The 26,476-nt window shown below is 45.3% G+C and overlaps 2 protein-coding genes across 2 annotated transcripts in view; both read left to right on the forward strand.

The window, feature by feature from the left end:
• The first annotated feature begins 9,318 nt into the window (after positions 1–9,318).
• On the forward strand, positions 9,319–10,913 carry GPR61 (G protein-coupled receptor 61). Its single transcript, XM_039841009.1, is given in 2 exon segments — positions 9,319–9,649; positions 9,652–10,913. Coding segments are annotated over 2 exon segments (1,353 nt in total). The 5' UTR covers positions 9,319–9,438; the 3' UTR covers positions 10,794–10,913.
• Positions 10,914–14,964: 4,051 nt separating this feature from the next.
• Positions 14,965–26,476, forward strand: part of GNAI3 (G protein subunit alpha i3) — a 34,837-nt gene continuing 23,325 nt past the window's right edge. The window contains exon 1 of the mRNA XM_039841120.1: positions 14,965–15,215. Coding sequence (XP_039697054.1) covers positions 15,098–15,215 — 118 coding nt within the window. The 5' untranslated portion in view covers positions 14,965–15,097. The remainder of the gene's footprint in view (positions 15,216–26,476) is intronic.

Below are 26,476 nucleotides of genomic sequence, written 5' to 3' on the forward strand. Positions count from 1 at the left end.
CAGCTGGGTGGCCCAGGGCGTCCCTTCCCTGCAGATCAGGCTGGGCAACTTCTTATGACACCACGAATATAGAGAGAATTTCCAGGCACTCAAATTACCACTCACCCTTGGCCTCCACCCTACAGAATGGACGTGCAGGTCACTCATGGGGACCCGGGCCAGAGCTCTGAGAGCCCCACCTAGGAAGCATGAGTGCCATATGATCTCTACATCCCTTCATCTCTGACCTCCCCTTTTCTCTGAGTTCACTCCATGGTGTGGTCACAGACACTATCTCCTTGATGACCCATATGTTTTTTGTTTTTGTTTTGTTTTTCTCCTCCTTCTGGGCCTGAAGAACAAAAAAAAGTCCCAGCTTCGGGTCCTCCCCCTTGCTCTGGAACTCGTGGGTTCAGCAAACACTTATTGACAGCTCACTAAAAGACAGGAGGCGGGCCCTCCTGTGGCCCTGGGTTTGCTTGCTCAAAACATTTCACTGTGCCGACGTTTCAGCCTGGCTTACCAGGCCTTCCACAGTCCAGCCAATCTACCTCTCTAATCTCCCTTACACGCAGGTTATTCTTCAGTCAAACTGGACAACCCGCACTTCTCTCTTCTTCTCCTTCAATTACTCCCAGTTAAAATCCTACCCCTCCTTTGAGACCCATGCCACTTCTTCTGTGAAGCCTTCCCAGATTTCCTGAGGAGTGGGTTCACTTTTTCCTTTGAATCTCCACAGCACCTTGACTTCCCTTTGAAGCTTATAACCTGTTTCGTCTCTGTTCTAGATCATAAGAACCCAAAGGGCAAGGTTTGTATTTGTTTCATCTATGTGTCCCTCTCTCTTGCCTCCTACACAGAGCTTTGCATATACTATGTGCTCAATAAACATATCTCGAATTGAATGAAATGGAGCCTGCAGTTTGTGCTGCTGGGAGCTGAAGGAGGTGGAAATGGGGTGCTCTGAGGCTTCAGGAGACTACCTGAGTGTGCTCAGAATGGGGAGGCAAGGACCGGCACAGGGAGGTGAGAGGGGCGTCTGGGCCTCTCAGAACCTGGCCAGGGAGGGAAAGCACTTTGCCGAAGAGAAGCAGGTGGCTGGGGGTGTGGGGGGTTGAGGAACGAGACTAAGTGTTGAGGGAACTACAGGTTGGCTCCAGTGCTAGGTATGACAGACACCAACTATCTTCATCCTGAGTGACAGGTAAAAAAAGGGGTAGGGATCTGGAGGCTTGGATTTTGGTCACATCGTCTTCACCTTCTAGCTGTGTGGCCTTGGGCAAGTTACTTCCCCTCTCGGGCCTGTTCGTCTGTAAAACAGGTACCTGATCTCCTATGACCCTTTCAGCTCTGCTATGTTGCGGTTCTGAAGTAGAGGGGTAAAGCTCAATGGGGATTTGTACATGACCCCCCACCCCAGGCCTTAGCACCAGGAATGACCCCACCGAGGTCCTGGACCAGAGAAGATGACAGAGTTCACAGGCATGAATAAGGAGGCAGGTGGCCTGGGTAAGCTGCGGCCTGGCTTGGAGGATATGGACGTAGGTGGCAGGGTGAGCCAACACCCCTAATTCGGAGTGAGTAAAGTGCCCAGTTATCAGGCCCAGGAAAGGGTTTTCAGGGACGCCCCTCCCATTTCCTTTGCTGTGCTTCCCTGTCTTCTTCCTTGCCTCAAGTGCGTGGCTCTGAGAAAGTCACTTAACCTCTCTGAGCCTCAGTTCCCACATCCATAAATGCATTTGTTGAAATCAGCTCAGAAGACTGTCATGACACCACTCATGTGAAAGCGCCCAGGACTGCGGCTACCGCTAGCTCGCCCCTCCTGAGTGGGGACAAGGACAGTTGGTACAGAGTGCCCCACAGGTCACAGGACAAATGGTTGATGGTGCTTTGCAAGTGCACTGGGGGCGAAAGGGGGTTCATTCAGAGAGGCAGGCTGATGTCGGGGAGGCTGATGTCGGGGAGGTTGGGTGGAAAGAACAGGCAGAGGGGTATTGTCCAAGCCGTCCCTGACTGCTAGCGAGGAAGAGCCACTCAGCCTGTACACCTATTTACTGTGTAGTTCTCAAGGACCCAGGAGCTCTCTGGGAACTTTTCTTTGGGGGTCCAGCCTTGAGCCCCAGCTGATGGATGGAGCAGTGGTGGGCAGCATGGGCTAGGCTCCCTGGTCTTATAGCAGGCTTGGCCTGCATACACTGTGGGTGTTCCTGCCACTCTTTTGAGCCTGGTTCATCCAAGGCCCCCAGTTTCTAATCTGGTTGGGAAGGATTTATTTTTGGGTCCCTGTAACCTAGCAATGGGCTCACATGACCAGTGGCAGCTGCAGGCTGAATATACCGTTGGATCTTGGCTCCTGGCAGGGGGTGTAGGCCAGACTGTGGGGAATAAAGAGAATGGAGAGGCTCTCACCTCTGCTTCCCTCCGTCTCCTTCCTCAGTCTCTCAGCCTGGCCGCGGATGGTGGGCAGGGGCTGGGGGCCTAGGGAGCGGGCCCAGGGGGCTCGGGAGAGCTGAGGGTGAGCTGTGGGAGGAGTCCCAGCTGTGAACCTGCTTTCCTCCGAGGAAGGGCTGGGTGTCCATGGCGGAGGTGGGTGCAGGGAGGAAGCGATGTTGGCATCTTGGGGGGGTGAGGCCAGGCTGGGAGTAGGCGGCAGAGCAGACGGCCTGTGATATGGGACCTCAGGGACAGCCCTGGTCGGTGCTGGAATCCCAACGTCCAGCTTCTTCCCTCCGTTCCCCGTTAAATTGTTAATATTCCTAGGAGAGAGAACACATTAAGCTGCTCTCGGTGCGAGTAGATTTATCAGTCTCTTTCCTCAGAGCAGGTTCTGACAGAGGCAGAGAGCGGAGAAGGGGGCAGTAGGTGCCGCTGAGCAGGCGAGGGCTCTGGAGAAGGGGCGTGGGCACGCAAAAAGCGTTTAATAGATATTTCTTAAATAAATGGATAGATGAAGAAAGAGGAACTTGGTCCACTTTAAGGTCGTATCAGAGGGGACAGGAAAGGGTGGGTGCGGGGTGCACATCGCCCTGTTAAGAGGCGCTGGTGGGCAAGTTCGGGCAGGGCTGCACCGCGGATCCATTCTGGGCTGTAGAAATCAGCCCAAGGGTCCCACCACGACACTGAGGAGAGGGGTGTCACTGCCTCGGGAGCCCACTTCTGGTATGCATGCAGCATGGGGGACATGGGCCTCTGACGTGGTTCACAGGACCACCCCAAGTTTCTCTGCCTTGGTCTTTCCCATCTCCTTCCTTGTGCGAGGCTCTAGAAGGACGGCTCTGGGGGAGGGGGGAAGGGAGTGATGTAATGTCAACAGCTATTCCAAACCCTGATTGAGATAATTTAATGAGATACAGCTTAAGAAGTGCCTCCCCAGACTGCACCCTCAGGAAATAGTATCATCATCATCATCATCATCATCATCATCCTCCTCCTCCTCAGCTGCCTCCAGGCCAGGATTATACCCAAATTCCTTGTCCAGGCTCATGGTGAGTCTTTCTTAACCCCATTCCACCTCTGGTCACACACTCCTGACCTAAGATGGCTTCCAGAGACTAAAAGAATGTTCTAAGGTCCTCTGCCTCATGGAACCACCTTTCCCAGAGGCTCTCTGCGAGGGGCCTTAGGACCCTGAGACTTTGCCTGCTGACCACCACAGTAGTTATACGGCCTGTCAGGGTAACTGTACTACAGCCTTCCTACTGGCTCCCCCCCCCACCGCCCGCCGCCCCCGCTATGTTTATATTGCAGGCTCCCTACCCCTACCAGATTAGCTGGAGAGTGAAGAATTTTGCCCATTTGACAGATAAAAAAAATTAAGACACAGATGGCCAACTCACAGGCCAAGGTCTTACCACCAACCAAATAGAGGAGAGCTCATTTAGAACCCAGGTGTTCTGACCAATCCATTGCTCTTTCTCTAATCCTGTTCTGATGAGGTCGAGTCTGCTCTGGTTCTTTTGAACACTTGGAAGGGGGCCATGTCAGCCTGGGCTGGGCCCCGGCAGGGAGGATGTGGGTGCCGATCAGGGACAGGCTTTACCTGATCCCAGAGGGTTTCATTGATGCCAAGATGATCTTGCCAACAGGAAAGCACAGGGTTTGATAAAAATCACTTTGCTGTCTACAAGGTTTAATTTGATATTTTAATTTGATTTCCCTGGACTCAGGTATGTCTAGTTTTGTCGTAGGCTATTTCCTGGAAGGCAGTGGCCACGTCTATGGAATTAGCTTTCGGGCTTCAGCCCAGAGTCTCAGATCAGGCCTCCAGAGAGGCTGTGGGGGCATGGGAGAAGGCATACATGCTTTGGCTTCCAGCAGACCTGGGTTCGAATACAGGCTCTGGCACTTACTCGCTGTGCGATGTAGGGAAAGTCACCTAACCTCTGGCGCCCATCATTGAGTAGTGGCTGCCTCGTTGAACTGGTGTCTAGACCAAAGGGGCTGTATGTGGAGGGCCTGGCACTCACAAGAGCTCAAGAAAGGGTGGCTGGGGACAGTGGAGATCGCTGCTTCAGGCCCAGCTGCTCGCTGGCCCCTTCATTGTTGACTGGGGGCCTGGGGCAGCCACCTTGCCTCCTCTTGACTTCGCTGGGTAATTCATTGTTCTTATGCTCTTTGGGTTGGGTGTGGTACACAATTCTAAAATGTCCTTTCTTCTCTTTCAGAGACAGAAGGAATTTCTGGCTGGGCACGTCTCAGGGCAGAGGGCTTTGGAGTGGCTGTCACACCTAAATTCCTTGTCTGGGCTCATGGTTCTGCCATGTGTGGTTCTGGGTGATCTCTTTACTTCTCTGAGCCTCAGAAGCAGGGCGCTTTGGCCTGTGGGGTGTCTTACAGCTGCACAGTGTTAGGGTCCCATCCTCGAGTGTTGGTCTTGTACTTGGGGGACGGACCAATTTCTTCATAGTTGATGGGAGGCCACGCCCCTTCCTCTCACCTCCAGAGGCTCATCTGTCATGTGGCCTTGGACCTTCCATGGATCATGTCGCCTAGCTCTGTCCAGTTCTACAGATCCAGACCAATCGGAGCATCTCAAGTACCTGACTCCCACTCTGCCTTCCGGTAACAGGTTGCGGTGGTACCACAGGGTGCTCATGGGGACATTAGATCCCCCCATTTCCATCAGCTCTCACAGCCCCACACCGAGTAAACATACAATCTAATAAAACAGTAATAATATGCTTTTTGAGGGACAAGTGCAGAGTTAGGACAAGGCTTTTAGTACCCCTTCAAACCTGACCGCCACTCTGAAACCTGTCCTCCATACACATTCAGCAGGTTTCAAAGGGTCCAGACCTTGAGCCATCCCTGGGGTCTCAGCCACTGCCAGGCCTGAGCCTGGGGCTCTGTGTCTGCACCGACCGGCCTCCTGTAAAGCACCTCTGTTCTAAGGTCACACAGAACCATGCACTCTCAGGACTATTAGGAACCTAAGTGATCATCTATCCTATATCCTCTTTGAACAGATAAGAAGCCAAGGTTGGAAATGGTAAGTGACTTGCCCAAGGCCACACAGCTAGTAAGTGCCAGAGCCAGGCCCTAAACTTGGATTTTCTGACTATGAGTGCTTTTTTTAACTACATCTGTTTGGCCAGGAGGGTCTACCATGCCTCCCATCACCTGGCCTCACTAGGCTTTTGAGATGCCACTCCAGCAGCCTGAGAGAAGTGGGAGGGGCAGGACTAGCTTCTGGGTGCCTAGCCTGGGGGCACTGGTGCCTGAAGTGGCTCCTAGGGGCTGGGTGGGAAGTGGGAGGCCATTAGGACCCAGAAGCTCTCTGAGCATCCTGCTCTGCCGGCTGCCTCTCACGCTCACTGCAGTGGCTCAGGCTTCAGCAGCCTTGGAGAAGCATCAGCTGAGAGGAGCTATCACATGGGAACCCAGAGCGGCTCAGCAAAGGTAGGAGTTGCCGACTAGGCCAGGAATGGGGGGGGTGGCCAGACCTGGGGCCTGGTGCTGGATGCTCAGGTGCCCTACGAAGGGTCACTCTGCATCCTGGGACCAGCCCACCCTACCTTATGGTGGGCAGTTATGCCAGGGATGGCTCCCAGGTATCCTGAAGGCAGCGTTGGGGTGTGGGCATCTCCAAAGCCTAGAGATGGGGGGTTGATTTCCTGCCAGCCGGAGTACCCACATCCCCAAGCAGATAGGGTTCCCCATCTATCTTGCTCCATGTCACAGATATGGGTCCCCCACGTCCTAGGAATGGGTACTTTGGCATCCAGGCTGATGGGCAACTCTGTGTCCTGGGTGTGGGCAACTCTTCTGAGGAGAGGTGTTGCATTGCCCTGGAAATCTCTCCTGGCTTAGGAAGGGCATGCTCTTGTCTGAAGAAAGGCCAGGCTCGGGTTCTTGGGATGGCAGTTCTGTAGCTAGGAAATAGGTGCATGTGAAGCCCATCAAAGCCTCCGTGGCCTTGGGCTGGGCACTGATGTGCATCTTGCATCTTGAAACGGGGACATTTGTAACTTGACCATGACCCTGCTAGAGGCCCAGACCTCAGTCCCTAGGGTGGCAAAGCCTTCAAGTCCTGAGTGGTCCAGAAGGTAAGGAAGTGGGGGGTGGTTTGCTGGAAGGAAGCAGTGGGAGGATGAGAGCATCTGAGATGGTGATATGAGCTTGGAGAGGAGTGAGGCCCCTGAGCTTCCCCTATGACACCCTTACAGCACAGCCCTCGCCTCCTCAACCCCAGCCCATCACTGAGAAAGTGCTGGGGAGCAGGGTGTGTCAGTCCATCTGTTAGGAGGTCAGTCGGAGTCCTGGAATTAAGAGTCAGTGTGGGGATACTGTCAAGGCCGGGGGAGCTAGGAAAAGAGAAATACCCAAATCCTTCTTGCCTAGGGTTCCATTATGGCTGCCCAGCACCCCCGCCATCTGCACATGGAAACCACGTCTGCTCCCCCCAGTCTGGGACCCTGGGTGGGCCCACTGGAAGACCCTCGATGTCCACACACACCCGGTGGGCCTTTACTCCTTCAGCCCCCAGAGCCGTGTCTCTTTGGCCTCGGGTAGAAGGGATGGGGAAGTCATGGCACAGAGAGTAAAGGGCAAAGATGCCTCTCCTAGCATTTCTTTCTGCATTTTTTTTTCCCGTGTAGTCTGGCTTATGAGAAGCTAATGTCTGTACTTTGGTTCTCTCCCTTCATCTTTTCTGCAGCCCCTGAGTCTACGTGGCCATTTTAACTGTGAAAGGAAGGAGCTTTCTGTTATCCTTAGGGAGAGGCACGTCTCTAGGCAGTTGTCCAAAGTTGGGGCTGTCTTGAGTCTAGGAGCCCAGGTTACTCTTTCCAGGAGAGAGGCTCCTGGCCGGCACGCAGCTGGCTGACTGAGTGTTCTTGGAATATGTATTGGCGGCAGAGATTCAACTGATCACTTTGAGTTTGATTCAGTTCACAAAATTATACTAAGCACCTATTGCCTGTACGGTATGCTAGAAGTTAAATCAGTGCAAGGTTGGTGGCTATGCCCAAGCCAAGGGGGATAGTAGGCTGTAACTACGGGTCGGGGGGTGTCTCTCTGCCCAACATTGTCCTCTTTATTGCAATCGGAGCAATGATGGGTTTTTAAATTGAGCAACTACCAGGCTCTCCATAGCCCAGAGAAACTTATAAAGCCGTCAAATGTTATCATATGTAGGAGCCTTGGAGGTAGTCCAGTCCAACCCTCTCATTTTACAGATGAGGAAGCTGGGACCCAGGGAACTTGTGACTCATCTGCAGAAAGCCCGTCAGACGGGGCACGTCCACAGTTTGCCTCTCATTTGCATACCTTAGCACACTATACTGAGGGAATCTGGACTGCAGGAATAGTATACGGAAACGAAAAATAAATAAATAAAACTGCATTGGGCAGCTTGATTCAGTTATATGCAGAGTCAGCATGAACAAGGAGGCACATAAGACAGATGTGACCTACCACTTGATCAGGAGAAATGAGACACCCTGAAACCCCAGACTTTTTCCTCTCCCAGTTTCTTCCAGTTTTCCGCTTCATGCTCACCCACTTCCACGATCGCAGCCGTCTATCCACTCACACCTACCTCCCTCTTACACAGATGCCTGCTCCTCCCTCCCTGTTCTGTGGTGCAGTAATAGTCCTGGAACAAGAGGGCATTGGGCCGGGGGTCCTCTGGTGGTCAACTCCGATGACCAGAGATCTGGGGCCCTGGGGAGTGGGAGGTTAGGGGCAGCTCCTCCCCCACAGGGGCACAGTGGCCTTGAGAAGTTAATGAGTAGGTAGAGAAGGGCAGCTTTCACGTGACTCACACCCTTGGCTTTGGGAGCAGTGGATGCTGGGTGAGCTGACCTCCCGGTTTCCTTCCAGCCGGGACGTTTGGACTGTTCCTTCTTAACACTCGCAAAATGTCAGCTCTTTGTCTTGGGGCGTGGTGTTGTCAGAGCAGCCTAAAGCACAGTCCTTCCCCTTCTCAGAGGTATCTCTTCCCAGTGGCAGTCCCAGAGCAGTGAGAGACATTTTTAGAGACGGTTCATATTCAACAACTATTTACTGAATGCCGATTATTCTATCTGATGTGGAGGGCAGCGTGGCATGGTGGGCTAGAGTACTGGCCCTGGAGCCAGACCACCTGGGGGTGTACCCAGACTTTGCCTCTTACTAGTTTTGTGACCTTCAGTAAGTTACTTAACGTGTCTAGGCTTCAGTTTCATCGATTGCAAATTAGGGATAGGAATAATATCTACGTGACAGGATGGCATGAGGATTAAAAGAAGTTAATATACAGAGAGTGCTTAGGACAGGGCCTGGCCTGTGGAAAGCACCATGTCATATCATTGCTTATTATTAGTATTATTATTAATAAATCTCATGGTATTCTCTAAACACGGTTGTGAAGTAGGTATTATTCCCTTCATTTTACAGATGCCTTTATGAGGAAACTGAAGTTCGGAAGAGGCACTGAGCTAGTAATTCCCAGATTTGGGACTGGAAGCCAAATCTTGTGCTCCTTCTGCTCCCCAAATAGCTCCTGTCATTCCGAGGAGACAAAAAATCAGGAAATTTACATAAGCAACCTTGAAACTGGGGCACTGTCCCAGAGCTCAGCAGGACCCTGGGAAAGGGTTTAGAATTTCTGGATAACAGTTGTCGAAAGGGGAGAAGGGTATGGACAACAGAGAAAAGGAAGTGGGAAGGAAGGAGCCGAGGCTCTCTCGTCCTGAGTCTTCGCAGTCACCAAGGTGGACCCGGAGCTACCTCCTCTCCGAGAGATGAACTCCTGAGCCCTCGGTTACTGGCCTGGTGCTCGGTACCAGCAGCCCAGCCTCGAAGGCTGGCAGTGAGAGCCTGCCTGAGAGACAGACTCCAGCAGGAGGCACCCTCCCCTGCTGCCCCCAGACACAGCATTGGGAAGCCAGGGCCTGGGCTTGCCATCCCAGGGTCACTGGACTAGGATGGGGGATGGGTCTGTGATAGGAGGTGCCCTGGGTGTCCCCTTACCGCCCCATGGAGTCCTCACCCATCCCCCAGTCATCGGGGAATTCTTCCACTTTGGGGAGGATCCCTCAAACCCCAGGTCCCTCTACTGCCAGCGGGGTCCCAGAGGTGGGGCTGCGGGACGTGGCTTCGGAATCCGTGGCCCTCTTCTTCATGCTCCTGCTGGACTTGACTGCTGTGGCTGGCAATGCTGCCGTGATGGCTGTTATCGCCAAGACACCCGCCTCCGAAAATTTGTCTTCGTCTTCCACCTCTGCCTGGTGGACCTGCTGGCTGCCCTGACTCTCATGCCCCTGGCCATGCTCTCCAGCTCCGCCCTCTTTGACCATGACCTCTTTGGAGAGGTCGCCTGCCGGCTCTACTTGTTCCTGAGTGTATGCTTTGTCAGCCTGGCCATTCTCTCAGTGTCGGCCATCAATGTGGAGCGCTACTATTACGTGGTCCACCCCATGCGCTACGAGGTGCGCATGACGCTGGGGCTGGTGGCCTCTGTGCTGGTGGGTGTGTGGGTGAAGGCCTTGGCCATGGCTTCTGTGCCAGTGTTGGGAAGGGTCTCCCGGGAAGAGGGAGCTCCCAGCATCCCCCCGGGCTGCTCACTCCAATGGAGCCGCAATGCCTACTGCCAGCTTTTCGTGGTGGTCTTCGCTATCCTCTACTTCCTGTTGCCCCTGCTCCTCATCCTTGTGGTCTACTGCAGCATGTTCCGAGTAGCCCGCGTGGCTGCCATGCAGCATGGACCGCTGCCCACGTGGATGGAGACGCCCCGACAACGCTCTGAGTCTCTCAGTAGCCGTTCTACAATGGTCACCAGTTCGGGGGCCCACCAGACCACCCCACACCGGACGTTTGGGGGAGGGAAGGCAGCAGTGGTCCTCCTGGCCGTGGGCGGACAGTTCCTGCTCTGTTGGTTGCCCTATTTTTCCTTTCATCTCTACGTTGCCCTGAGCGCACAGCCCATTTCGACTGGGCAGGTGGAGAATGTGGTGACTTGGATCGGCTACTTCTGCTTCACTTCTAACCCTTTCTTCTATGGATGTCTCAATCGGCAGATCCGGGGAGAACTCAGCAAGCAGTTTGTCTGCTTCTTCAAGCAGGCTCCGGAGGAGGAACTGAGGCTACCTAGCCGGGAGGGCTCCATTGAGGAGAACTTCCTGCAGTTCCTTCAGGGGACTGGCTGTCCCACAGAGTCCTGGGTTTCCCGACCCCTCCCCAGCCCCAAGCAGGAGCCAGCTGCTGTTGACTTTCGAATTCCAGGTCAAATAGCTGAAGAGACCTCTGAGTTCCTGGAACAACAACTCACCAGCGACATGATCATGTCAGACAGCTACCTCCGTCCTGCCCCCTCCCCTCGACCCGAATCATGATGGCCTCCTGGACACTTGGAAGGAGATGGGGCTGGGGGCCGGTTAGGACTGCAAGGAACACCTTGTGGGATCACCTTTTCCCCGCTAGCTGGGGCTGGGGCTGGGGTCTCTGCACACAGCTTTTGCTTAGTGTTTTCTGAGTCGGGAACAGAGCCAACAGGATGGACATGTGGCAAAAGCCTTGGACATGACTATGATCCTTGACTACTGGGGGAGGGAACCTGGTGAGATGGTGATGAGAGTAAAGGGTCACGAAGGTGAGATGATACCTTTCAACTAGTGAACTTTCCGTGCCTCAGGAAGCAGGGAAACGTTCTAAGGGTAGGAATTGGAGAATATAGGGCAGCAGGCCAGGTTTGGAGTTGTTCTGGGGACTCTTTAGGATATTTTATTTTTCGGTGTAATTATCCAGGGCAGTAATTGCGCCCATGCAAGGTAAGAAAATGTCCTGTGTCTTTCTATCTCCTTGCTAAGAACTAAATTACAGCCAAGTGTTTCCATTTAAGTTAATAGATATTTTTTTCTGGTTTTAGACCTGAGGACCACCTGGGTATATTCTTTTCTTGAGTTTGGCTAGAAGCAACTGGGAATAGCAATGAGGGTACATAGAGTAGAAAATAAGAAAGCTGACCGTTGCTCTCTCTCTCACCCTCCAGGAACAGTCCTTCTGTTCTATTTCTCTGTCTGTCTCCTGCACATGGGAGATTGAGCTTGGGGCTGGATCTCAGCAGAGGCAAGACAAGGACAGGATGGCTCTTCTTGTCTTTTAGGATAAAGAAGTAGAAAGATTGGGGGTTGATGACTGAAGGTGGGGGTTAGCATTTGAATCGCTAAGGTGTTGGATACAGAGAGGCCAGGTCATTAACCTGACCAATAATACTGTAAATACTTGTTTTTTTTTTTTCCTCTAGGACTGGCCTCCCTGATCTCTCTCCTCATGGCAGTGACCCACCTCCAGCCCCTGGACAATCGGATACAGAGACTAAGGTTGGGAATGAGTAGGGCGGGGTTTCCATGGTTCATTAAATGCCTCCCTACTCCCATTCATCTCTCCCCAAATTAGCTTCAGAGACAAAGACTTAAATCTCTCTCCTATCTGCAGTCCTGGGTTGGAGAGAGGGCACAGGAGTGGGGCTTGGTTGTTCACTGATTGAGACTATGGGAATCGTGATGGTTGCTATTGGTGGTGGTATTTTTCAAGGGAGGGGGAATAATTGCAAACTGGATAGGACATCCATCTGGGACTATTTGTCCATCCACTTTCCTCAAATGAATCAGGTAACATTAAAATTAAAAGGTCGAGGCAGGACCAGAGAGTGGTTCAGTCTGTATTTGAATGAATTTCTGGCTCATTGAGCATCAAAGGGGAATATAGTCTGGTGGGAATGGTTTAGTTTCCCCTTTGAACAGCCAATAAATAATTCTTATTATAAAAGTTATACTGATAATAACATCGACTCCTTCAGTTTAATTCAGTACATAATAGTTGGATATCCAATATTCTCTGGGACCCACATAGAAGATGTGGAGTCACTACCTACAAGGAGTTCATAGTCTAATTTGATCAGGTGCCTTGTATTTTAACAGAGCGTTTGTTTACGTCTGGTGAAGCACCACAGAATGTGTTAGAGAAATGTACTGGAGAATACATTCATGGTTCTAACTTCTGAGAGTTCAGTCCATTGCAGCAAAATACCTACGCGGAGGATTCCTACAGACTGTGGAAAGTGTGGGGGTTGTAAATGAAGCTGTAGTTGAAAAAAAATATTAAATGAAACTGGGCAAACAGCTTTCCACCTTTAGATCTAGGAAAATTTCCAGGTTTCTGTCTTCCTACCACTAGACTTACTCTAGTCTAGCGCCTATTACATTGAGAAAATCCCTTAGATAGTATATATACCGAGAAGAGTCTTTTGTGATTGCAAAATATATTCTCCTCTCTCTCCTCCCCCTTTTAAGATAAACTCCTAACGGAGGAGTTCTCTTTCCTAGGTAGCGGGAAAACGCTTCCAAACGTCACTGATTTACTAGTAGTCCCTACTCATTGCCAGTAGGTGGCAGTGTGCGTCCAGTGGAAATAGGAAAGGTGCTTGTACGTGGGTGGGAGGGCATTAAACGTTGTCTGGCAGCCATTTTGTTAATTTATTTTGCCTTTTCCTTTGACTTTGCCCTCCAACCCTTCTTTCCCATACATCAAAGAAGAAACATTTAAGTGCAAGGATAACTCTAATTCAGGCTGAAATTTCCTGACACTGTGATCTCACTGGCATTTATTACAGACTTTGATATACGCTGGTTCGTTTGCCATTTATTTTTCCCTGAGCGGATCGTGAAGGAAATAAAAATTTCTATTCTATTATGCTGAGAACTTTCCCAACAGTTTCTGCCATGACCACCTTCTAGGAGTTTTCAGGATCGCTTGGTAAATTCAATGTGTAATCCTTAGCTGTGAAAGTTGTTCCTGGATTAAAACGTTGCTTCTCTCAAACCCACTGAAGAATCAGCAGGTTGAGACAATTGTCTTCTCAGTTACTTTTTTCTGCACCCTGGTGGTGCTGGGGAACTCCTAATCCCAGATGAAAACCTTCCGTTGTCAGGTCTCCCCAGGTAACATCTGACATGGTAGAAAGGGGGGAATTTGGAGTCAGACAGATCTACCTACTCACTGTGTGAACTTGAGAAAGACGCTTAATTTCTGAGTCTATTTCCTCATCTGTAAATATGGGGATAACATTACCTACCTCACAGGGTTGTTGTGAGGATTCAAAGAGATGACAGGTGAAAGCACCTAGCTAGCCATACCTGGCTAATAGGTACTCAATAAATGCTGGTTTTTCTTCCTTTTCCTCTTGCCCTTTTTCCCCACAAGTATTGATCACAAGAAAGCAGTCCCTTTTATTCTAACAGTTTGTTAGGGAATGAGTAGGAGACTTTTCAAAGTCTTTGATGAACTGATATTAAGTTATGGGAGATGAGGCTGTTTAAGGTGGCTCTCAAGAAATCGCTCTAATTATTGACTCATCACCACGTAGACCTTTCTGTTGGGGCCTTCCTTATATTTGAAGGTTTAGATTCTATTAGGAAAGTAATTTTTAATCACAGGAAAAAGTGATTAAAGAATTCCCCTCCTTAAAATGTATGGAGTTATTTTGGGACTGTTCGACAGTAAAGGTAATTTAGGGTCACTTTCACGGTAGTACCCAGGATTATGAGTGAAAAAGACTCGGTCTGGGCTCTCATAGCAGATTTAATAATTTTCACATGATACTACAGCCGAGAGGCAAATTTTAGAACTTCCCTTTCTGTGTGGTACCAGAACAGGAAATTTTAGATTTACAGGATGCACTGGTTTTGGGGTGTGGGACTGAGGCGAACTAATCTCTGTGGAAATCCTAAGCCCCCTAACGCAGACGGTCTGTGAGCGCTCAACGGGCTTACATTAGGAAAGAGAGCATGAAAATTTTATGAACTACACGCTTACATTTCAGGGAGTATCTGCTAGCGATTTCGAGAGGCCCTTTGCCAACACAGTAGCTGGGCACTTCTCATACCCACAGAAATTCGTACATTATTGCACAAGGACCAGAGAGCAGGAGGCAGTGGGCCAGAGAAGACTGAAAGGGATCGCTAAAGTCCTAGGCATGGTTAGTCGTACACATCTCGGATGAGAAAAGTGGCGGGGGACCAGACTCTGTAGTTTGTTCCCATCCCATAGATCTGGCTGAGACGACCACGGCAGAAAACATGTCCTATACTCGGACAGGGAACCCGGGTTTCCACAGCCAGAGACTAAAGGGGGTTTTCCGGTCAGTGAGAAATTCCCAGTAGAAATTCCCGTGCGGCCTACGGGTTCTCATTTGGGAATCCCCCCACCAACCTCCCCTTCCAAAAGCAGGGTTGTATGACCTTGTGAGGGCGCCACGAACTGAAGCCAGTCCCCAGTTTTTCTACATTATCTAATTAAGACAGCCGAAAGCGTGAAAAGGGACTAATATCGAGCAGCACAAGGTGAGTGCCACAGTACCCCGGTACTCCGCGGGAACCGCAGCGGAACCCGCCGTCCTCCTCCCCGTACTTCCGCTTCCGGCTGCACCTCCTCTACCCTAGCTAGAGAAGCATGAGCGGTAACGGCCGCGGGGCGTTGCCGGAAGTGTCGTAAACGCCGGATATCCGGGTCCTCTGGGCGCTCCGGGAGCTGACGAAGAGGACCGCCGCCCAGCAGTAGACGCTGTCTCGGCCAGCCGGACCGCAGTCTCCGCGGTGTGTGAGTGAGCCCGGGCCTGGTCCCCTCTCCCGCCGCCGCCATGGGCTGCACATTGAGCGCCGAAGACAAGGCGGCGGTGGAGCGGAGCAAGATGATCGACCGCAACTTGCGGGAGGACGGGGAGAAAGCGGCCAAAGAAGTGAAGCTGCTGCTACTCGGTGAGGGGCTGGGGGCGGGGCTGGCGGGGCACACGGGAGACCTAGGCACTTGGGGCCTGAGGTGGGGGTCTTAAGGGGAAGGACTCGGAAGGGAGTGGAGGGCGTGACGGACAGGGGTTGGGGTGTTGGGTTGGAGGCCGAGGCCCGGAGGGCGTGATGAGGGGGTGGGGTTTTGGGGTTGTAGGAATTAGGCTGGAGAGGGTGTGACTCGGTGCTGGAATTTCGTTTAGCGAAGAGTTTGTTTAGGGATGTGGGGCAATAGGACATTGAGACTGCTGTGTGGGTAAAGCTCATAAAGGGAAGGATATCAGAGAAGGTTTCGAAGGGCTTGGAGTGTGGTAGCGAGGACGAAATGAGTGTGATGGGCTTGTATAAATGGCTTGTAAGTTTAGAGCATGGTGATGCTTTATTACAGGATAGGAGCTGGAAGGTTTGAATGATTACTACAAATAGAGGGACTAGGATAGAGTGGTCACAAAAAGACCCTGTCATATATTAGAGAGCGTTTTGAGCTGTTGGTCAGGTGGAGGAACCCTAGATTATCCAGAAACAGGAAGGCTGAGATAAATTACAAATTCTCAAATATAAAGGAAAAGAGCTTGGGTGCAGAGGCTGTGTATACTTTTCCACCTTTTCTCTCATTTTTATTCTCTTAAGGTTTTATAACTCCTTGTTTCTATAAAAGGGAAATGGCGCGAGCTGAGGAAATTTAAGGACTGGCTTGTCTGAGGTTTGTGGCAAAAGACGTAGTGGACAATAGATTACACTTTGGTAGTTGCCTAATAGTTGCTAGGGATGATGTGCAGTGAGAATGGAATTACCTTAGGGTAAATGACAGAATTGGACATATTTACTGTAAAAGCTGTGACAGACTTCTGATGAGCTGTTTTATCTTTTCTGGTCTCTTCAAACTAAAAATAGGAATTACCGTTTACTTTACCTGACATTTGTTTAAAGTGGCATTTATGTGTAGTCAGATGCATTTTACTCGGCATGATTAGTTTTAAAATTTCTGAGAGACCACCTTCTAGAGGCTCAGTAGCCATATAAAGTGCCCTGGCATCAGCTTACTAATACATCAAGCCACATTTCTTCACTATAAGTATTTCCTAGCGATCTGTTGGAGAAGAATAAGCAGGTATAATGGTTTCTGTAAGCAATTGAACTTTACTTTTTTAAACAATTGGTTTTTGAGAAATAGAAGTCACTTCAGAAGTTCCAAATTTCCATGTTGTAAAGCTCAAGAGAACAGGACGCACCACCGTAACCTAATTTTGTACTCCAGAATTGGGTTTTATTTTGGGTGCCCATGTTAGTCTCTTCATGTTAATGTATTTGGTGGTTTGTAGATTGCAGAAACCCTGGTAAAAGCTTTTTGGATGGAGTAAAGTTATGCATTGGAGCTTGAGCTTTTGGTTTGAATACCTGATCTTTCAGAACGCATGAATTCAAATTGTAGTTCTAGATTGCCAGTCTCTGTATAAAGGTATCATTTGTGAATGAGCGTGGTCCCTGGCACATAGTAGGTGCTTCTTAACATTTAACCAGCGTGAACCAGCTAATGTTGGACATTGCTCCTTGTGGCCTTTCAGAAGTTTGATATAAGCCACAATACTTAAGGCATTAACACTGTCTGTGTTGATTGATTGGTTATGAAATCAAAGGTGTATCCATCTTCTTTTGGTGTTTTGATTTACACTGACCATCAGAGATCTCCTCTAGACGTTAGCCTATTGTAATGCAGTTGTAAACTGTGAGGCTTTCTTCCAAATGGCAGGATTTGGCAGGCAGGACTTGGTCAAGCAGAACCTGGTCAAGCAGAACCTAGTCAAGCAGAACTTGTTCAAATGTCTGGAAAAATCTTTGTTCCAGACTCTATAAATAGTACATTTAATTAAAAACAAAATTAAACACGTGATGACTTAGGGAACTTTAAAAGCAGTAAGTAAAAATCAAACTACGAAAGCCTTTGCTTTTAATTTTTATCAATTTCCTTGTTTTAAGTAAAATTTTTTTGTATTCTTGAGCATGTTAAATTCAAATAGGTTGCAGAGGCAATCATATAATGATCATATAAAATTAAAATTTTCTTCCTTGCTATGTCTATAAGCAAAACACACCCATCGTAGTATACAAAGAATTTTCTTTTAGCTGTAGAATGCCTCTTTTGATGTACATGTAAGTCATTTTTACTTCATCACTATGAAGCTATTGAACTTAGTCTAAGTCGAGATCTATTACCTGCTCTTGTCTTTCTTGGCACATAATAGGTGTTCCTTAAATATTACTGTATTAAAAAAAAAATCCTTAAGACTTCAGAAAATCAATGGCCTCTTAGCAAAATTTGCATTATATACATTTTTCTGAGGAGAAGGGCCATCCTCTTATCAGGTTCTTCCCCAATACTGCCTAACCTCTATTCTTTAAAGTCCCTCATCTTGGACCAGGAAAATCAGTAGCCATGCAAAAATATGTTGAAAATGCAAAAGAAAAGACCTAGATACTGTGAAGAGTCTTTTATTTCCTCTAGTAGAGGACAGTTTTTTACTTGGAATTTTTGAGAAATCTGTTTTCTGTACTTCAGATGGTTCCTCTTTCTCCCATTTTCCCAGGGAATTAATGAACTGCTCACTGCCACTTACCTCAGGTCAATATATCCAATACAGAACTTGCCTCCTCTGCTCATTTCTCGCCCCCATATCCACCTGTTGTGAACTTTTCTGTTCCAGCATCATCATTCTCAAAATCATCTAGGCTGAAAACAGAACTCATTTTTTTAACTCTTGCTCTCAGTTTTATAACCAGTCAATTGCCAAGTTCTATGAGTCAGTTGTTTTCAGATTTTTGGAGTTCATGGACCAGTAAAATTAATTTTTTATTGTCGACTGACGTAGGATTCCAACATTTTCATTTTCTTAGTAATGCATTTTAAAAATACCCCAAACTACCATCTGTTATGATAACTATTTAGTTCCCTTTCCTCCATGAAACCTTTTTGATGATCTGAATTATATATAATCTGTCCCTGTCTTTGAAACCTCATAGTACTTTTATGCCTCTTATAATCTTATTTGCCTTATAGTGTAGTTATTTGTCTACTTAGCTGTTCCTAACTATATGGTCCTTGAGGGCTGACAGAATGAGACATTTCTCATTTTTATATCTGCTGCAGGACCTTATATAATGCTAAGGTGTTTTGCCTGTAAGGAACAGAAACTCACTCATACTTGTTCCAGTCAGGGAGGGGTTTATTGAAAGGGCATGGTAGGCAGCTTCATAGGCATCAGACATCCAAGGTAAGATAAGAAATGAAATACACCCAAGTTTTATGCACATGGTTTGTGATACGAGCCCTCTCCCCCAATTTCTCCTAAAGCAGTATGGTCACTTGCTCTGCTTTGTTAGTAAGTCACCTCTTCAGATCACCTTTCTCTGCTCACTTATGACTTCTTTGCCCTTGCTCCTACCACCAACACAATTTTCAACTTTGGCTTTCTCTGACACCTCCAGCTCACACGCCGCCTGTTCTGGTAGTTCAAGTGCTCATATCATCTGACCCAGAATCTGCATTCCAGATTCCTGGAAAAGAATATAGATTGGCCCAGCCTTGTCAGGTGTCCATCACAATCTAGTCAGCTGTGGTGAGAATATGGCAGGGTTGATGGGATATTATGAGTTCCATAAGGCTCACCCTTTCAAGGACTGAATGGGTCAAATTCTCTATTAAGGGATAGCTCTAGAGTTAATGATTAATAGATGACTGTGCCTACCATCTTATAGACACTCATTAAATAGAAGTTGAACTTAATGGAATGAGATGGAATTATTGAAGAACTAAACATATAACTGCTTTAGTTTTTTCATTAATTTACAAGAACATGCCTACTAATTCTCAATATTAAGTTGTCATTTTGTTTGGTTAGGAGATATAATTAAATTCAACCTGAGATAGGATGCAGGATTTTAAACTCCCGTTACCAACACATCCAACTCAGAATAGTTAATGTCACCTGAATTTAATAACCTTTGATATTAATTCAGGAATCAATTTTTTAAAATGCATATAATCATTACGGGTCTGTGCTTCATTATCTCTGCTTTTTCATGTTTGTTTTTCCCCCTCCTGTTTTTATGGGCACCAGAAAATTGTCCAAAGCTAAAGGAAGAGGTAAAATAGACTCTTTAGCTCTTCGTTAATAACCCGGCTTAGAGGTTTTTTTTTTAGGGAGTAGGTAAAAACAAAGCAGATTATTCATAGAATTTAGCTGTCTGTGCCCTATCTTCTTTTTATATTTAGTTTAGTTTAGTTTTATTGGCGGTAGAGCTTGTCAGGGGAAGTGGGGCGTAAGAGATGCTTTAAGTACTCAGGAGCTAGTATATTAGCAGTAAAGACCAAAAAATAAAAATGTGGATCTCCTAAGAAATGTCTAGATACTGGACACTAAAGTTGTTCAGATTACTGAAATTGTTTTAATATTCGTTTTCTAGTCAACAGAATACGGTAGACTAGCACTAATAAAGGACATCTCTTTGAACTGGTAACTCAATTCAGAAATAGGAGATACCATGCAGTATAGAGCAAAGAGCAAAAAGACTGAAAATTGGGAGGTCAGTTCTAATCTCTGAGCTTCATTTTCCTTTTTCAGTACAACGAGGTCTGTCCTCAAAGGTCTCTTGTCCGTGAAGTTTAACAACCAGGTGGAATATTTTAGCAAGTTATAAAAAGGCTTATTTTTGTGTTGTTGTTTCTTTTATTCTTGAGTTTGATTGAACTTAGTTTAACACAATAAAGCTGTTTAGGAAGGTAGTTAAATACTGAAGTTAAAAACCTGAAAGACAGATTCATAAAGTGTCCATAATATAAATGTTCAAAGGAATATAAAGAAAAATTGTTCTAGTATTCAATTTCTCCTCCAGTTTTAATTATTTTCATTTTGGTATAATTCTTTTTCAGTGTTTAGCAAGTTAGAGTTATCTTTAAGCTTTTATCTGTGCAGGCTGTTACCTGCTTAGTTAGCATCATCTGTATCATTTCTGTAATTCAAGCTACTTGAACTGAATAACATTGTGTTAGGATCTATTTAATTGTTCTAGTTTTGATACAGTGCTCTATGTAAATGAAATTTCCTATTTTCCATGTTTTGGTCTTAAGTTGTAACAAATGAATATATCTAATATGAACTGAGCAAAGAAGAAAGATAGCAAAATACCAAATTTTACTTGTACAGGAATAACAGTCTAGTGATCTTAGAGACAACTTTCAGGAGGATATAGTCTTTAGACATGAATTGCCTTTCTTTCCAAGTTAGACTTGGAAGATACTTAAAAGTTTAAGATTGTTAAGGATTAGCTGAGATATTGTATTCATTGTTTGTTGCCATGGGCCTCTTTTTGTCACCGTTTGTTTCTCAAAAGGGTAATGTTTTTAATAACCATACAGAAGTCTTCTAGTTTTTTAAATGATGTTAGTATTTTATATCTCAAAAAATTCTTGTTGCTTAACTTAAAAGTAGGTACTGCTCTAAGTTTTTCTTGCTGCTCATGTAAATCTACAACTGTAGAGTCAGGCAGGTCTCACCAAGATCAAAACATACATTCTATTTGTATATATAAAATGTGCTTGTATCTTCTGCATTGTTCACGTGGCCTGCTGTTAAATCAAACTTCTTTGAAATTAGCGAGGTAGTTTGATTCTTATCATCTTTAATTAACCTTCCTGTAATGGTTGGATTTTAAAATTAAAATGGTATTTCATTTAATTCTAAAAACTTATGGAAATGTTACTCTGTATTTGGATTTCTGTGTTAGTCATTTGTTCATACCCTTAGTTTTTATATTTTCTTATTACATGGGTAGTGTTGTATGGAAATGGATTTTGCCCAGGACCTTGGAAATTACATTTTACAATTTACTGTAAATTACAAAAGGCATGCGTTAGAGTGACATATGTTTAATATAACATTTTCCCCTCTATTTCCTGAAGGTAGAACATGGGAATCATTAACTTCAAAACAGGGCTCTGCTTGATGTGAGGATATAGTTACTACCATGATTTCCATAGATAATGTGGTTCTGAGGTATGTGATATGATAGCGCAGCATTAAATTTTCTATGGAGGTCATTTCAATTTTGATTTATATATTTCAAAAAATAATAATCAGTTTCAATTTAACAGTGTAAATCTTTTTCACCATTTTGCAGCATTAATAAATTCTCACATGTTTTGGTTCATTTCAGATTATTAAATAATTTCCTTTCTTCTATGAAGAGAAGTGTATTTCTTATTCTTTTATTTTTGTTATGGTTGTAATTAAGACCCACATTCATGTGCTCATCAATATTTGTAGTTCAACTTTTTCTAGACTAAAAGTATTTTTAATTTTAAAGTTTGGAATAATTTTAGTTTTATAGAAAAGCTGCAAAGACAGTGCATGGCGTTTTTGTATACTCTTCACCTGATTTCCCTTAATATTGGCATCTTACATAGCTATGGTACATATGTCAACACTAAGAGATTAATATTAATAAAACACTTTATTGGGATTTCAGCAATTTTTCCACTAATGTTTTTTTCCTGCTCTAGGATTTAATGCAGGGCACTGCATTGCATTTAGTCAAGGCTGTTTTTTATTGAGCTTTTTGGTTTTCAGTGTCACACTGTCCAGAGGGAGTTCATTTATTAAGCCGCTTATGATTAGGTATCTCTGATCGTCATATGTGCACAGATACTTTCCTAGTCTGGAGATATAAATGAGAAATAGAACTCTCAAGCAGTTCAAACTGTGGAGATATACAAGTAAACAATAATATATGTGGAACGTAGTTCCAGGAGTAGTCAAATTTTGGAGAAGGAGAAAGTGACATGTCAAGGAAGTCCTCCCAGAAGAGGCGACATTTGAGATGGACCTCGAAGGATCGTAGGAACTCTTAAGGCAGATACTGGAGGGAAGCATATCCAGACAGAAGGAATAGTATGTACAAAGGCTCAGAAACATGAGTGAACAAGTAGTTACATTTACCAGGAATGAAGGGTTGGTATAGGAGTGGGAGAGGATAAAGCTGAAAAGGGATGCAGGCCATTAGGAGAGTGTCGATTTGAATATTTTACATTTCTATCTCACAAGAAAATTTTGCGGCAGGGCTAGTAAGAAACATACCTTTGCAAAATTAGTTTTCAGTCACGTTATATGTGCGTCCTATATAATTCAGTTTTAGCATCAAAATGGCTTTATGTTTACCTGCTTTCAAAGAAGTGAAAGAAAACTTACCAGAGGTCAAAATTAGAACACTGAGGCAGCCAGGGGTTAATCGCCCTCCTAGTTTCAGATGGCTACTTCCATAAGCATTCTCTATACTCTGCAAAAGCAAGGAGGAAACCCCACTCAGCCCTCTTAATTGGCCAGTTGCCCAAAGAGAACACATAATCTTTAGCAATACTCAGTTTTCCTTGTTCATATTCTTAAGTGATATTTTGAAGATTGCTACTTGGCTCTTTTTTTCCCCCTTTTAATCAAATTAACATCTACCTTAGGTGATTTGTGAATGTTAAAATAGCTAATAATTTCCCACTTTATGGTTTATAGTGTTCATAAAACGATAGGATCATGTTCCTGTAATTGGAGAAAGGTGTAAAACTGAAAAAAACATATACTACTGTGTAAGCCAGACATATTTTGGTTGTTAGGTTTTTTTTGGTTTTTGGTTTTTGGTTTTTTTAATATCTCCCACTCTCTCATTGCATATTTGCCTGCTAGAAATATTTACTTAAAAAGGAATTAATATTGGGGAGAGACATAGGTGGCTTCAGAGGTAACTGGTAATGTTTAATGTTTTACGCTTTGGTGATAGGTGCACAGATGTTTGTTTTGTTATACATAGGTCATAAATATTCCCTTTGATGTGTTCAGTATTTAATAAAAGCAACTTAAAAAATTTTAAAGGCTAAAAAGGGATAATTGATCCTAATTAACTTAAAGCCAGTTCCATTCAGTTCTGTTTGTTTGTTTGTTTTGGCCACAAGGAACAGAAAACTCGTTCAAACCAGAATTGGGAGGGAATTGTTGTTAGAATGTAGAGAGATTTTCTGGGAATGCGGGAAGAGCAGAAGAATCGGGGTGCAGGAACTGAGGCAGCTCTGGCGTGGGCCAGGCTGCTGTCTCTGCCTTCCTTCTGTTTCTGTCTCTTTTTCATTGTCTTCACAATTTCTGCCTCTTTTTGCTTTCTTGTCTTTACTTGTTCTTTGTCTCCTCCTCTCTTTTTGTCTCCTTGGTCCCATTCATTCTCTCCTTGCTTTCTGTCTCTTCTTTCTCATGGTATCTTTAAGTCTCTGTGCACATTTTCTATTCTCTTTTCTCTCCAGACCAACTTCCTCTGAATCTTTTCCTTTATGACATTGATGTTTGTGAAGCATAAAGTCTCTTTAGTGGTAGCCTAAGTTTTTATACGCTGTGACCTTGTAGTTTAGGATGATTTTTTTTCTGTATATCTCTGTGCAGATTCTTCAGATAATTTGATTGGTCCTACTCATCTTTTGGAGCTAAGTCACACAGGTTGTAGGCCTTCTATCAGCCTGTGACTGGGTGACTCGTGTGTCAGGTATTTACTCCTGATCCAGTCACAATGGCTAGATAGTGTAGGCCATTGCCACTGAGGAAGCAAAGTAGGGATTTCTTTAGATAGGGTTATGGGAAGGTAAATATTCTGAAAATCTAATAGTTAAGTTTTTATCGAAACATTTATTTGTGCTTTATGCCTTTTCGGTGATTGATATGTGATTGCTTCCTAGAAAAATCTTTTCTGAAATGAGACCATTTTCTCTGTCTCAGTTGCCATCCTTTACCCTTAAGATATTTAATCATTTATTCATTCACTGAACAAGTATTTAATGAGTACTCACTACATTTCATGCACTCTTTAAGGTGTTAGAATACAGTGTGGACAAGACAGATTCGTGGCAGTTTCACTGAAGTGGGTAGTGGATAGAAGGGAGCTGGGATAGGGTAAGGGGAATACAGAGAATAGGAGGAGGCTTATGAGTGAGTCCACATTTATTGTCAGGTATAGTTGTAGGGTTAGAGTTGAAGGCTTAGCCAAGAATGAGTGTGGGCTGAGGAAAGATAGCAGAGGAATGGAAATTTTCTGTTTCTGTTAACTGCCCACATCGAGAATGCCACCCATTGCAACTGGCATTTGCAAAATGTGATTAGGTAACAACTGAATCTCATAGAAACTCAGGCCATTCATCCCACAGTCATTACGTGCCTACTCTGTCCTAGATTGTGCTCTAGATGGGGAGGGGGGACATAAAGGCGCGATATTCTATGCTTTCGAGGAGTGTGCTTTTGAGCTTGGGACTACTGGTGTCCTAAATAGGTACAAACCCAAATAATTACAATAATTCGAGCAAGTACGAGTGTTAAAGTGTTTGACACTAGCCTGCAGGATCAGATTGAGCCCAGTCAGTGTGCTCTTCAAGGAGAAGTACACAGGTGCGGAAAGGTTTCCAGGTTGTATCAAAAAGAGTTTCATTTTTATTTTAATTAAAACAAAGGAAACTAATTAGCAGTTTATGAGAAGATTAGAAGCTGGAAAAGCAGTTAAATAATTTTTTAATAATTTTTTTTTTTTCAGTAGCCAGAGCTGGCTAGAGGTAAATCGAGGTGAGATGGCTGGGAAGGACAGTATGGAATGCAGTTTTGGAAATAACCTTGGGAATGGATGCTGAAAGGAAATGAATAATCTCTGCCAGCCATCACAGTGGGAGTCATAACTGTTCAGAGAGAATGGAGAAGGCTTTAGCAGAGTTGAAGTTTGAATTGAATAGGGTTTTCAGGGATGTTCATATGCATGTTTAGAGGGACAGTGGGCTGGGTGAAAAAATTCTGATATTTTAGGCTAAGGAAACTTGCTAATTTCATAAAAATAGATCTAGCTTCTCTCACAAGACCATAAATTTCTAAGCTTATCTGTATTTGAAGTCTTAGTATCCAGTAGTTCCAGACACAAACATAAAATGTTTGTTAGAAAAAAAGGACTAACAATTTTTTAAGTAACAATTTTTATTTGTTCCGTGACATTTTTTCATCTGTAATTCTAACTTCTTTTTTTTTACTGAATTAGGAAGCAACTGGTTTTTGTATTAAGAATGATACCTTGAAAAGCATTTTGAATAAAACGTCATTTTTCACCTTAATCTGAATTTTTAGTCTGTTAGCTACCTAAGTTTGTCAATAAAAAGGAATCAGTGGGAGCAATAGATGATCATGGTTGGAACTAGTGCGGACTGTGCTGCTATGATCTTTAGTAAAGAATATTCACTTTTTTTTTTTCTTTAAGAATGGCAGTCTAACTTGAATGTTCTGCTAATTGGAGACTGTGTAATTATAGGTACCTATGAGCATGAATACATGAGGTTCCTTGTCCGACAGCCCTTACTTCCTTAGTGTTGCTGTACTGTTTAATTCCTTCTACTCTGTCCCTTCTTGGTCAGGAGTGCATGATCAGAGAACATGCTGATCACTGAATTATGGTAGCTATTGTGAATGATTGAGTCAAGAATATGTAGATTCGTGCTTTGATTTCAAGCTTCTGTGTGTCCGAATTAGAGATTTAGTTTGTTCTTAGCATTATAGTAATTATAGTCACAGAATATTAGAATGCAACCATAGAGCATATCTAAGGCAAAGCCGTCCACATTTTATACATAAGGAGACAGGCATTGTGAAGCTAGGTGACTTGCCAAAGGTCACAGTTAGTAATGGCAGAGCTTGGACTAAAGTCTGCTCTTCCATGGAGCTTATTACTACATGGTATTATTTACTAAAAAAAAATCTTTTTAAGTAATGAGTTGTAAACGAAAAGTGAGAATAAGTTGGAAGGAAAAAGCAAATTTATTTGCTGGCCAAGCTTTCACCCTGCTGTGGGAGAAAGGCTGTCTACGCCTGTTCAAGTTGTATGTTCTCATATGTCTGATCATTGAGGCCTGGAGAGAGACCAGAAGAGTGTCTTGGTCTAGCACTGGTCAGAGGGTTATTTACACATGGTGCCATATTAGAACCTGGCTGTGCAGACCTCCGGAAAGGGGGCCGTGCTGTAGTTAGAATGCTGGGCTTTTAGACGGTTCAGGAATCTCCACAGAAACAGATATTTAAAAGGAAAAGAAGATGTTTCAGGTGCCTCTGGAATTACCACTAGTACACCTGGTACTGGTACGAGGACCTGTGAGGAAACCAAGGAAAAGCTGTAGAGGTCAGATGGGCGAG

This window comes from Pteropus medius, unplaced genomic scaffold (genome assembly GCF_902729225.1).
Source record: "Pteropus medius unplaced genomic scaffold, Ma_sr-lr_union100, whole genome shotgun sequence".
NCBI classification, from domain to species: domain Eukaryota; kingdom Metazoa; phylum Chordata; class Mammalia; order Chiroptera; family Pteropodidae; genus Pteropus; species Pteropus medius.